The sequence below is a fragment of the Sycon ciliatum genome, chromosome 2, assembly GCF_964019385.1.
Source record: "Sycon ciliatum chromosome 2, ocSycCili1.1, whole genome shotgun sequence".
In the NCBI taxonomy this organism is placed as follows: domain Eukaryota; kingdom Metazoa; phylum Porifera; class Calcarea; order Leucosolenida; family Sycettidae; genus Sycon; species Sycon ciliatum.
The window spans coordinates 30,736,360-30,747,834 of record NC_088644.1 but is presented as its reverse complement, the minus strand read 5'-3'; the positions used below and the strand labels follow the sequence as shown (position 1 = coordinate 30,747,834).

The window sequence follows — 11,475 nt, the reverse complement described above, 5'->3', positions numbered from 1 at the left end:
GCGGATTGCAGAATTCAGAAAATCCCGCAGAATATTGCAGCTGAAAAGAGAGAACAAACTGCATTTTCTGGTGACAGCCAAACCAACCTGCTTGTGACTTTCAAAATCAACGAGGGTTGATTTTGAAAGTCACAAGCAGGTTGGTAAAAAGCTTTCAATTTTTTCGACCAGGATTTTGCCTAAATTTGATTTAGAATTTATAGGGACAACAAATGGGGTTGCGGAGATTCGACCTGTTTTGCGCTCATTTCCCTTGCAGAATTTACTGGTTTAGCCGCAGAATTCTGCACGGAAGTTATACTGCCGCGGAATTCACGGGGACAGAGTTACTCGAGCCCATATCCTCACAGGAAGCTATTCCAAAGATGTGAAATATTTGTGCAATGCCTTATGCATGGGTGTTGTGTGCACTACCCAATAATTGGTACCACGATTTCATCTCTCAACTTCGCGAATAAGGACAGTTTTGATGCCCCAAACGAGTGTCGTTATAATTTTAACAGCGAAGTGGACAGTATTACAGAAACATCCCAAATGTGACACAAAGGGAAAACCACCCAAACCAATAACCACATGCAGTAGGATGCATGCACACCACCATCAAGGAAATCAGATTTAAGTTCAATTCATTTGAAATTCAAATGTAGTAATGCAATTATGTATGCAGGCAACATGACGTGGGCTCGACCTCATGGACGCGATCTGTACGGGGAGACCAAATAGCAAACAAAATAAATTAGACAAAGATATCATAAAAGCATAACGAACTAGCTAAAGGGAAGGCTCAGGTGAATTCGTTAGTTTCTAATCACAATACAATCATGGGATTGACAGATTTAACGATACTTCATCATTGCCAAAATTGAGCTAATGAACTTTCAAGCAATCTTACCATGAATTGCCATGTCCCGATAAGACAGAAGAGTGATGAACCAGGCCCAACCTGAACACGAAATAAGGCAGAACAGAATGTTAGATGGATGTAGGAGAGGTTTATCAATGAATGCCACAACCAGATATATAACTCAGCACACATCATGCCATTTCATTCACGACAGTCTCAGACTGGGGCGGCATATTTTAACTCCTCCTTGCAATAATTATCACAGGCTGACAGGATAATCCAAGACTTACCAGTACTGCGGGAGAAACCAGCGTGCTGTAAGATTCCCAAAGTGCCTATATGAACAGAAGGAATGCAGTAAAGATTGTTCTAGACGCAGAGATGAGAAAGGCATACAGGCACAGAGACAAATGCAGCTCAGATCATCATTTGCCATTTCATTCACGACAGTCTCAGACTGGGGCGGCAAACAATTTTAACTCATCCTTGTGCGCAAAACAAGTACTATTATTGAAGAGAATTAATGCATACCTTTGCGAGATCCTGTTCCACCGAGATGCTAGGAGGAGCGTCCACCAGGGCAGAAGACCTTTGGGATAAAAAGAACAAAAAAAGAGTTAATAAGAATTTGGAGTAGCCGCGAGTGTGAGCAGCGAATCGACATAAAACAGCTGTAAAGAAAGGCTCAGATACGATAATAATTGCCATCTCATTCACGACAGTCTCAGACTGGGGCGGCAATATATTTAACTCATCACAGCACATTTTATCATGAACAGTGTTATTGCTTACCTGGATTATCACGTGGCAGGTAGAATTGTTGCTATGGAGACAAACAAAAGAGGACGGAAGTAGTTGTCAGAAACAAAAGCAAAGTAATCGAATCGAATTATGGCGATGGTTGGGTTTGGAACATAGCTCAGATACGATAATAATTGCCATCTCATTCACGACAGTCTCAGACTGGGGCGGCAATATATTTAACTCATCACAGCACATTTTATCATGAACAGTATTATTGCTTACCTGGATTATCACGTGGCAGGTAGAATTGTTCCTATGGAGACAAACAAAAGAGGACGGAAGTAGTTGTCAGAAACAAAAGCAAAGTAATCGAATCGAATTATGGCGATGGTTGGGTTTGGAACATAGCTCAGATACGATAATAATTGCCATCTCATTCACGACAGTCTCAGACTGGGGCGGCAATATATTTAACTCGTCATAGCACAACTTCATGCCAAATCTTAAGATCCACTTACCATGCTTGCAAATGCCGTTTCGTGGTCGCTTTGTGATTGAGAATATTCTGCGTTCAAGCAAACTGCACACAAAAGATACAACAGGAGCACGTGCTTAGAGGCTAAAACAAAATGGCGAATTCATCACAAAATTTTGATTGCGGGTCAGGACTTCTTAGAGAAACAATCACCGTGTATCATTGGATTGGCTATAGATCATCCTTCCCGGAGTGAATTTCTAAACACAATACAGGGCAAACATACCGGTAAGTGTTTTGGAGGCCATCTTCCAACTTCGAAAATCTTGCGAGGAATGTCTGATAGACGATTCATGGTTGTTGAAAGTTCGGTTGCGAAATGCTCAACCCATTTGAAAGGAATTTATCCAGGCTGAATTCCCTAAAGAAACGAGAGCAATAAATACAATGGTTGAGATGACAGAAGAGACTATCCAAATAGAGATTCACCAAAAGAGAAAGCCATCAGGCATATGCTTGTAAGGCTACATGCTGAAATACAGCAATCAGCAAATTAAGTTTTTTACATCAGATGGCTTCAACTTTCGTACAGCTAATAAGCAATAACACTTACCATTGCAAAAGTTGGGAGTCGTCTGAATCCAGCCATAACGAGGGAGAAGAAAATAAATACAACCCCACTCTTGACCGAAGCTTCTTGCAGAATGAAAAATAAAGTAGCGTGGCTGGAATTTTATATTCTTTCAGGCATGCGCAAAGCATGCAACGTCATGACAACACGTACAAGAAAATCATTTTTCACAAAAAAAACACTAGCTAGCGCTGCAGCTGCAGAAGCGCGCGCTCTCGACTCGCACCGCGTACCGCGGAGTCACACCCCCCCCCGGCCTTCCCCGCCCGCCCCCGGCCCGCGCCCAACCCACTGCATGATGCATGTCATGTGATCGTGACGCTCACACGTCTTTTTGTTTTGAAACTCCAGAACCACTGAGCTGCACAGTACAGAATCAAGAAAAAAAGTCAGAGGCGAAGAGTAACTACTTGAGATCGGTCTGGTTGTGATTTGTGAACACTCATTACGAAGGTGGAACGACTGTTGTAGCCATGCTTGCTAGGCAGTGCCTCAAGCCATGGCGTACTGCTGCTGTTGGTTCTTGTCGCGAGCGTATGGTAAGCCCAAACAAAGATTGTAAACACACCAATTGCATACTCCAAGATTTCTGAAGCACATACACAAATTCATGAATAAATTACTAGTACATGTATCACAACACGTCGAGTCTAAAAATGCGTGCATGTGATGCTGCCATCCATTGGTGTCTGAATCACCACACGAACTTTGACATGTGATATCTGCGTCCTCGGTGGGTTTGCCCTTTCTCATCCATAGAAGCTTTCAATGACCCGGTCATCAATGTATTATTAGGGCCGTAACAATGGGATTTCAGATGCTCCGGCCAACTGGGATTGTTGACCGAAAATGACCATTAGTAGATTACTGACTTTTCACGAATTGGGGGGGGGGGGGGGGGGGGGACTTTTCGAATTAAGGTCCAGCCGTTGCCAGACCAGGTGCTGCGGTCCTGGTTGTGCCAAATTCTAGCCATTGCGTATTATCGTGTGGGGCACTCATGAACAGCTGTGTTGTTTAGTATCGGCTGCTTTTGTCTGCCTGATCTTTAAATGTGGTAGCTGCAAGTTAGCGGCGCCTGTGCTAGTGTAACGGAGAGCCGACGAACACTGGCAACTACCTCACCCAGACTTGCTACGTTCTATAACAATGCGGCAGAGGCGGTCACTGATGTCCGCGACGGATCCAAGCTTCTCGTTGGCGGTGAGTTCTAGGCCTGGCAAGTGCCTCACGCTTTGTTGCTCAGTATCTTTCTGCTTGTCTGTCTATATGCTTGTACCTACTCCATCTCCTGGCAGCTAGCTGTTTCAGCCTTTCTTAGGTCTGATCTACGGAGGTTAGAGTGACCGGTCAAGTTGATCGCAATGAAACCCAGTGAGCAAGGGATGTTTAATTTGTCTGAAAGCACAATACGTGTGTGTACCGATAGTTTTGAATCTTTGAGGCTACATGACACCCACTGACTGTGCATCCTGCTGTTCCCTAGGATTCGGCCTGTGTGGAATTCCAGAAAAGCTGATCTTGGCACTGCGTGACTCTGGTGTGCGTGGTGTCACGGCAGTCAGCAACAATGCTGGGTGAGTGGTGAGATGGCCTTTGTGCCTGTATGTGTGTGTGTACATGATTGTGCACTTGTTGTGTGTGTGGGGGGGGGGGGGGGGGGGTCGATTCCCGACGATTATGGTCACACACGTCTTTCTTCTCTTTCTCAGACTCCTCCTGACTTTTCTTTGATTCTCCTGGGTGGTTACCAACAGACAGTGCATGCCGGAGTAGGTGGTGTGATGTGTGTGTGGGAAAAAAATGAAAAAGACCAAAAAGTAGTGATTCACTGGCCAGAAAAGCCACTTCAAATAGCTGTGTGGTGTAGACCAGGCTGAATAGTGACGGTCATTTCTTCAGCCTTGCAAGCTGTTGAATGGTGCAATCCCAGCACAAGTTGCTATGGCTGTAGCATCGCCTCTGGCGATGGGCGTCAAAAGGTGTGTGTGTGTGTGCGCGCACGCGTACATTGTGCTGTGTGTGGGTGAGTTGATTGATGGACGGGTGTGCCTCAGAGTTATCTGTCTTGCATGTGAACCTCATACTGCATACAAGTATGCCCTCCATTTGGTGGTATTCATCCTTTCAAAATACTCCAACTACTAGTAGCTTGGAAATTGTGGGCGCAAGTTATGCGATCGAGTCCACCAACTAAACCAGATTTTGAACGGTCAGACGTGCACAATCTAGCACAACACTGACAAGGAGTACTGAGGCATTCCACGGCATGAAAGTCAGCTTGAGCAATGCTTCCAAGTTGGAAGGCCGTTGGTTAGCGCTATCGAGCAGTGCTCAAGCTGACTTTCATGCCGTGGAATGTCTCAGTACTCCTGGTCAGTTTTGTGCTACTAGTAGATCGTGCATGTCTGACCGTTCAAAATCTGGTTTAGCTGGTGGACTCGATCGCGTAGCTTGTGCCTACATTTTTTTTCCTTGGCTCACCATCTGAGTTCTTAATACTAGTAGCTTGTGTAAAATTTGGGGCATGGCCTTTGGTGTATGAAACTGACATGTTCACATCTATGCCCAATGGCCCTTCTTGCTTTCTTGATGATATTGCAGAATCGATGACTGCGGACTTGGCCTAATGTTGCGCAATCACCAGGTAGGCCTGAAACGGAGCTGCTTTTTTCCCATTTGAATGATGTGTGTGTGTGTGTGTGTGTGTGTGTGCGCGTGTGTGTGTGTGTGTTTGTGCAAGCGCACACCCGTGCGCGCGTGTGTGTGTGTGTGTGTGTGTGTGTACCAGGGAACCGCGTAGAAATTCCAATCGGAGTTTGCTGAGGCTTCTCCTGTGGTTTTCTCCGCGTCTAATCACATTGAGCACTCATCTCTGAGCAGTGAACATTGAACTACAGTAGTACAGTTGTGCTGATATTAAACTTCGAAAGAGGCTGCCTGTAGGTGAAACGAGGGCAGTGCGAGCAGGCTTGTTGCTGGTTTGTTGTTTACGACTGCGCATGTGTGTGACATGTTTTGAATTTTGATGCGTGTTCAGATCAAGCGTATGATATCGTCATACGTTGGTGAGAATGAGGAGTTTGCACGTCAGTATCTGAGTGGAGAACTGGAAGTGGAGCTTACTCCGCAGGTCAGTCCTGTGCTATTTTTTTAAGTAATTCAGTGCTAATTCGGTGCTTGGTCAGCCCTGGTTCAGTGCTAATTCGGTGCTTGGTCAGCCCTGGTTCAGTGCTAGTTCGGTGCTAGATCTGCGCTGGTTTAGTGCTAGTTCAGTGTTAATTCAGTGCTAGTTCTGTGCTAGATCAGCGCTGGTTTATAGTTTATAGTGTTAGTTCGGTGCTACTGTAGTTAAGTGTTAGGTGGGCCGTAATTCAATGCTAGTACTTATGCTGGGGCGATCCATCTGCCTACTACGCAGTTGAAATGGGGTTCTAGCAACACAGTGTGCACCAGGAATTAAACAACATCTTTCCACGCCGTGCTTAGTTAGACAATGCATGTTGGAACCGCATACGAACAGTACTACTGTGTGATGCAGTCTGCTTGGTGACTTCATGCCCAGCTGCTGCCTCGATCACTTCTGACAGTACCGATGATGTAATTTGGTGTTGTGATGATGTCATGCTGTGCTGTGGTGAATCTGGTGATGCCATGATACTGTGCTGTGTGCACTTGCAGGGTACACTGGCTGAGCGTCTTCGTGCGGGTGGTGCCGGTATTCCAGCGTTCTTCACCGCGACGGGTTATGGCACCATGATCCATGAGGGTGGTGCGCCAATCAAGTACAACTCCCAGAAGGACGTGGACATTGCCAGCTCACCGCGTGAGGTAAACATCCAGTCAGCTTGGGCTAATGCTCGGGAGAATTTGTAGTCTCTTCACCATCTCTAGCTCATGGTGGCTGTTTGCAAACTTTGCCCATTCTCCCTTGGGGGGCATGTGTATTGTTTTGCGTTTCTGCATGGGTTATGGTGTTTCAGGTAGAGCTGGTTGCTTTGTGTGTTGGGCCTATGTGCCGGAGACTCTGAGAGTTCAGCCAAAGGTGTATCTACACCGTAATGTTGCGTATTAAAGCGGGGCTTATTCCTATAGAAGCCGATGTAAGGGCAAGGCTTCTATTCACATCAGGCTTCTATTCAACCAGGTATTTCTACGTGTGTGAACACTAAAACCAGGCTTGTACTCAAAACAGGCTTCTATTCGAGATATGCTTTAATACAAGACACTACGGTATTTGCACCTTGCACCAACTGGGATGCGCAGTTGCCTTGCTGATTGAAGCTTATTGTAGTGCTAGGAGTGACCCCCATACAGTGTGCTGATCTTAGCATGTGCGAACATCCATCTATTCCCTATGATGGTGATGCTTACCCAACTTCTCATAGTAGTTTCTTGACTCCGAAATTCTGCCGGAAACAGATGAAAACAGTGAAAGTAAATTGCAGCGTTCATTGAAGACGGATTTTGCCGGCATGTTGACTGGATAAATTGTAACATCTCCCAGCTTGTGTTCCTGCCTGGTCAACATCGCTGTGAGAGACTTCTTCGAAAACAAGGCCTCGCGACAAGCAATTGATGTGGGCACAGCTTTTGGCTGGTGTGTGAAAGCGCACGCTGTGAGAGCCATCCTGTGTATTGCATTCTTGTGTTGTGTCACAGGCACGCACGTTCAATGGCCGTGACTACATCATGGAGGAAGCAATCACGGGTGACTTTGCGCTCGTCAAGGCCTGGAAGGCCGATCGCATGGGCAACCTGGTGTTCAGGTAAGCTGCATCACTTGTAGGAGAAGAGGTAGTGAGGTGTCTGTGTGTGTGTGCGCGCACGCGTGCGCATGTGTGTGTGTGTGTGTTTGTGTAATTGTTATGTGTAACCGTGCATGTGTCTGTGTGCATGTGCACGTGTATTCTCTTCCTCGGTGGTGCGTTCCTGCGCTCAGATCGACTGCGCGCAACTTCAATCCGGCCTGTGCCCGGGCTGCCAAGATCTGCATTGCTGAGGTATGCACTGTGACTATGCCATGGAACATGCGCTAAAGTACTTGTTTTTGGACAAGTAAACTTTTAGCTTTTAGTCGATGCAAAACTCACTCACTGTCTTTCACATACTGTTGACTTTGGTAGTCTGAGCTGATTTACCCTGGAAGTCCATCTCTGCAACTCAGAGTATCATGCTGAGTGATTCTCAGGCAACATTCAGCTTAGAGCTGAAGTGCTTTGTTGTTGATTGGACCTCATTGCGCTTGCTTTGGCGAGTCACTCCGAGCCCCTCTGAGTCACAGCAGATAGCTGTACGGAGATTGAGCATTCCCTAGTGTACATGAGGATGTGCATTGTTATTAGAACAACTCTCGAAAGCTAGACGGTCTCTGTTTCCCAATTTGGGCTTGAATAACAAGAGTCTTGACGGTTACTGGTTCCCATTTACTTGTACGAGTAGAGGCTTTGAAGTCTCCGACTTGTCCACGAACCTACCGGTGTTGTCTGTGCATGTATTGGCTCTTCTAGTGTGTACGTGGTTGTTTCAGAGCCTGGTATTGCCTTGTTCTGTGCAGGTCGAGGAGATTGTAGAGACCGGCGAAATCGCACCCGCTGACATTCACCTGCCCAGCATCTATGTGGACCGCATCATCCTGGGAGAAAACTATGAAAAGCGTATTGAGGTCAGCTAATGGTCTAGGCTGAAGTTTGACTTTTTGGCAAGCAGAAGATCACATGATGGAATGTGGTCTTCTGCTCGCCATGTATCATGTGACCTTCAGCTGATTGGATGAATTGTCCATGTCCATTTTGGTGGAATAGTGATGGTAAATACGCACCTGTCCCTTCCACACACGCTGACACATAACGTTATGCAGCTGTTAGATACAGTTTGTCTGATATTTTATTTATTTATTTATTCAACATCTCCTGGCTCGTCGTAAGACTGCCAATATTTATGAGAAGTCGGGTGGTAGCCAACCACGGCGAACTAAATAATAAGGAGAGAAACGAAAGAGAGTACTGCAAGGAGAGGCATGACAAAAATGGTGAGATTATTTAGATATACTTTGGTTGCTGTCACTCTCTCGGTCAATCCGAATACATGTATTGCAGTCTGTAAGACTTTGTTTGATTCCCAGTACTGATGATGGTCGGTGTGTTTTCTCCCCTGTGTGAATGGATTGTGTGTCTTCTCTAGAGACTGACAGTGGCACGGCCAGCGAACGGCGACTCAGATGCGTCTTCCGGTGGCGATAGCATCAGGGAGAGAATCGTGCGCAGAGCAGCTCTGGAGTTCACCGTAAGCCAGCTTCTTGCTGATTTGATTAGTGGGTGGGTGGGTGTGCGTGCGTGCGTGCGCGTGTGTGCGTGTGTGTGTGTGTGTGTCCCCTCTCCCGGGGAGACCCACTTTACTAGTTTCAGGCAGTGGACAAGTACAAGTACAATCGGTGTGTGCTTTATCAGTTTGTCCCTTGTGTGGGTACACCAGACCTGTAGCGAGGCCCAGCTACATATACTACTCTCACTATTCAGTGGATTGGCCTTCTGTGAGGGTCAAAATTTGAACGAGAAAACTGGTAAACAGAATTGATGGTGCTGGATCTGTATCTGTGTGTAAACCTTGACTTTCATTGAGGACCATGCATGGAGCCTTCAGAATATTCTAGCGCGAGTTACGAATGTGCCACTTGGAGCTCTACGGATGAAGTGCAAGCTGTAACTGTGCTTTTGTACTGAAAATGGTTTACATTCATACTGAACTTTTCTCTCGTTTTTGCTGTTCCTGTGTTCTCTACTCCCTCCTGCAGGATGGAATGTATGGTATCCTTGTTGTTCAATCGCTGTTCTGAGTAGAGCGCAATCAAAATGCATTACATGACTGTGCTTTTAGAGCAAAACTTCCCCATGTTCCTGAATAACAGTCAGACCTCGCATAACCGCACACATCCGTTTTCCTAAAAAAATCCAGATAAATGAGGGAACCGGATAGCCGAACACACATACTGTATGTATGCATGGCATATGCTGTAAATCGGTAACCAAGGATTTTCTTCCGGATGGCGAGGGATCCCGATAAAAGAGGACCGAATGACCGAGGCCTGGCTGTACTTTACAAATTACTTTTTACACCCCGAGTTGTGAGTAGCGATAGCAGGCTGTGAATGCTGGTACTGATAGTCTTGTGTTCAGAGATGTGCATTTGATTCAGTGCACAGTCATGTATGCATAAAGGCAAAGAGTACGAAGAGTGGATCCATTCATGAGGTTGGATTTCTCTGGCCAGCCCTGTACGTGGCGTTCTACTGTTATATTGATAATGGGATAGCTGCTGTGTGGAATGGCTGCGCTTGCTCTGTGTTGTCAGCTGTTGTTCCTGTGTTGTCAGTCCTTGACAGTTAGCAATGGCTGTGTCTCTCAGCTAACCTGGGCATCGGTATGCCAATGCTGGCCAGCAACTTCATTCCTAACAACATGACTGTTCACCTGCAGAGCGAGAACGGACTGCTGGGTCTGGTAAGCGGTCGGTCGTTTACTGTATGGTATACAATACACATACATACACACATGTACACACACACACACACACTTGTAGTTGATAGCAGGGCTGAGTACGCTATGTGGACGGGACAGGTATACCATAACAAGATCGGATTTTTGAATAGAAAGTTAGTTTGAGCCTAAATTCGTCCAAGATTGTTGGGTTTTCAAAAGTGAGCAGGACTCTTCTATTTGCACAGACTGTAGTGTAGCCAGCCGTCATGTAGTGCTAAACCTGTGAGTATTTCTTGTGTGATACCTACTGGCCTTTTTCTTCTGCAGGGACCTTTCCCAGAGGAAGGCAAGCAGGATGCTGACCTCATCAATGCTGGTAAGCTGCTGTGACTGCTTTGGAGGCTTGTGCATGGACACACTGCCAATGTGCTTATGTGATGTTTCGTTTTCTGTTGTTCCAGGCAAGGAAACTGTTACTATTCTTCCGGGTGGTGCATACTTTGGCAGTGACGAGTCCTTCGCCATGATTCGAGGGTGTGTATAACTTGAGTGTGTGTGTGTGTGTGTGTGTGTGTGTGTGTGTGTGTGTGTGTGTGTGTGTGTGTGTGTGTGTGTGTGTGTGCGTGCATGCGCATGTGTGTGTTCGCATGCATGTATGTATGTATGTATGTATATATGCTTACTTACGTGTGTGCGCATGCATGTATGTATGTATATATGCTTACTTACGTGTGTGCGCATGTGTGTCTATCCTACTGTACAATCATGTACTTTAGTATGTACACATGCTATGTGTGTTTGTTTGTTTGTGTGTTGTGCATTGTGCGGGGAGTGATTTTCCTAAGAAACTGTGCACGCACGCGCACCACGCACACGCGCACACACGTGTGCGCGCACACAGAGGTGTGTTCGCCTATATGCGTTGCCACCGTTGCCGTATGAGTGTGCTGAGACTGCTGACTTCTGATCTCTGTGCTGTGTTGTGTTGCTCTCGCGTGTTCAACACAGTGGTCATATTGACTTGACCATACTGGGAGCCATGCAGGTATCGCAGAACGGTGACTTGGCAAACTGGATGATACCGGTGAGTGGCCGGCAACCCCAACAGTAGACCTGGTGGAATGGGGTCTAGGCATTAGGGAAGACCAACGTTTTGGGCATCAATGATAGTCATTCATTGCCCAGTGCAGTAAGGTCACTTGTCTGTTTGCCATATTCTGCATGATGTGCATCGAGTTGTAGCTGTAGGTAGTGTATTGAGACCTGTACTCTGATGTGGAGGCCAGCATAGCTGTGGGCCAGA

General features: G+C 46.3%; 1 protein-coding gene and 1 long non-coding RNA gene across 2 annotated transcripts in view; one reads left to right on the top strand and one right to left on the bottom strand.

Annotated features, from left to right (window-relative positions):
* Positions 1-614: 614 nt before the first annotated feature.
* Positions 615-2,789, bottom strand: LOC135809655 (uncharacterized). Its single transcript, XR_010552215.1, has 9 exons — positions 2,677-2,789; positions 2,350-2,484; positions 2,107-2,168; positions 1,871-1,901; positions 1,637-1,667; positions 1,376-1,433; positions 1,135-1,179; positions 893-943; positions 615-702 (listed from the first exon to the last, which is right to left on the bottom strand). It is a non-coding gene; the product is annotated as an uncharacterized LOC135809655 (long non-coding RNA).
* Positions 2,790-3,059: 270 nt separating this feature from the next.
* LOC135809651 (succinyl-CoA:3-ketoacid coenzyme A transferase 1, mitochondrial-like) overlaps positions 3,060-11,475 on the top strand; it is a 12,691-nt gene continuing 4,275 nt past the window's right edge. Inside the window, exons 1-15 of the mRNA XM_065323054.1 lie at positions 3,060-3,233; positions 3,756-3,897; positions 4,181-4,271; positions 5,299-5,341; positions 5,735-5,827; positions 6,376-6,525; positions 7,357-7,463; positions 7,637-7,697; positions 8,252-8,359; positions 8,878-8,979; positions 9,488-9,500; positions 10,099-10,193; positions 10,500-10,548; positions 10,634-10,706; positions 11,181-11,256. Of these exons, the coding sequence (XP_065179126.1) occupies positions 3,168-3,233; positions 3,756-3,897; positions 4,181-4,271; positions 5,299-5,341; positions 5,735-5,827; positions 6,376-6,525; positions 7,357-7,463; positions 7,637-7,697; positions 8,252-8,359; positions 8,878-8,979; positions 9,488-9,500; positions 10,099-10,193; positions 10,500-10,548; positions 10,634-10,706; positions 11,181-11,256 (1,269 nt within the window). The 5' untranslated portion in view covers positions 3,060-3,167. The remainder of the gene's footprint in view (positions 3,234-3,755; positions 3,898-4,180; positions 4,272-5,298; positions 5,342-5,734; positions 5,828-6,375; positions 6,526-7,356; positions 7,464-7,636; positions 7,698-8,251; positions 8,360-8,877; positions 8,980-9,487; positions 9,501-10,098; positions 10,194-10,499; positions 10,549-10,633; positions 10,707-11,180; positions 11,257-11,475) is intronic.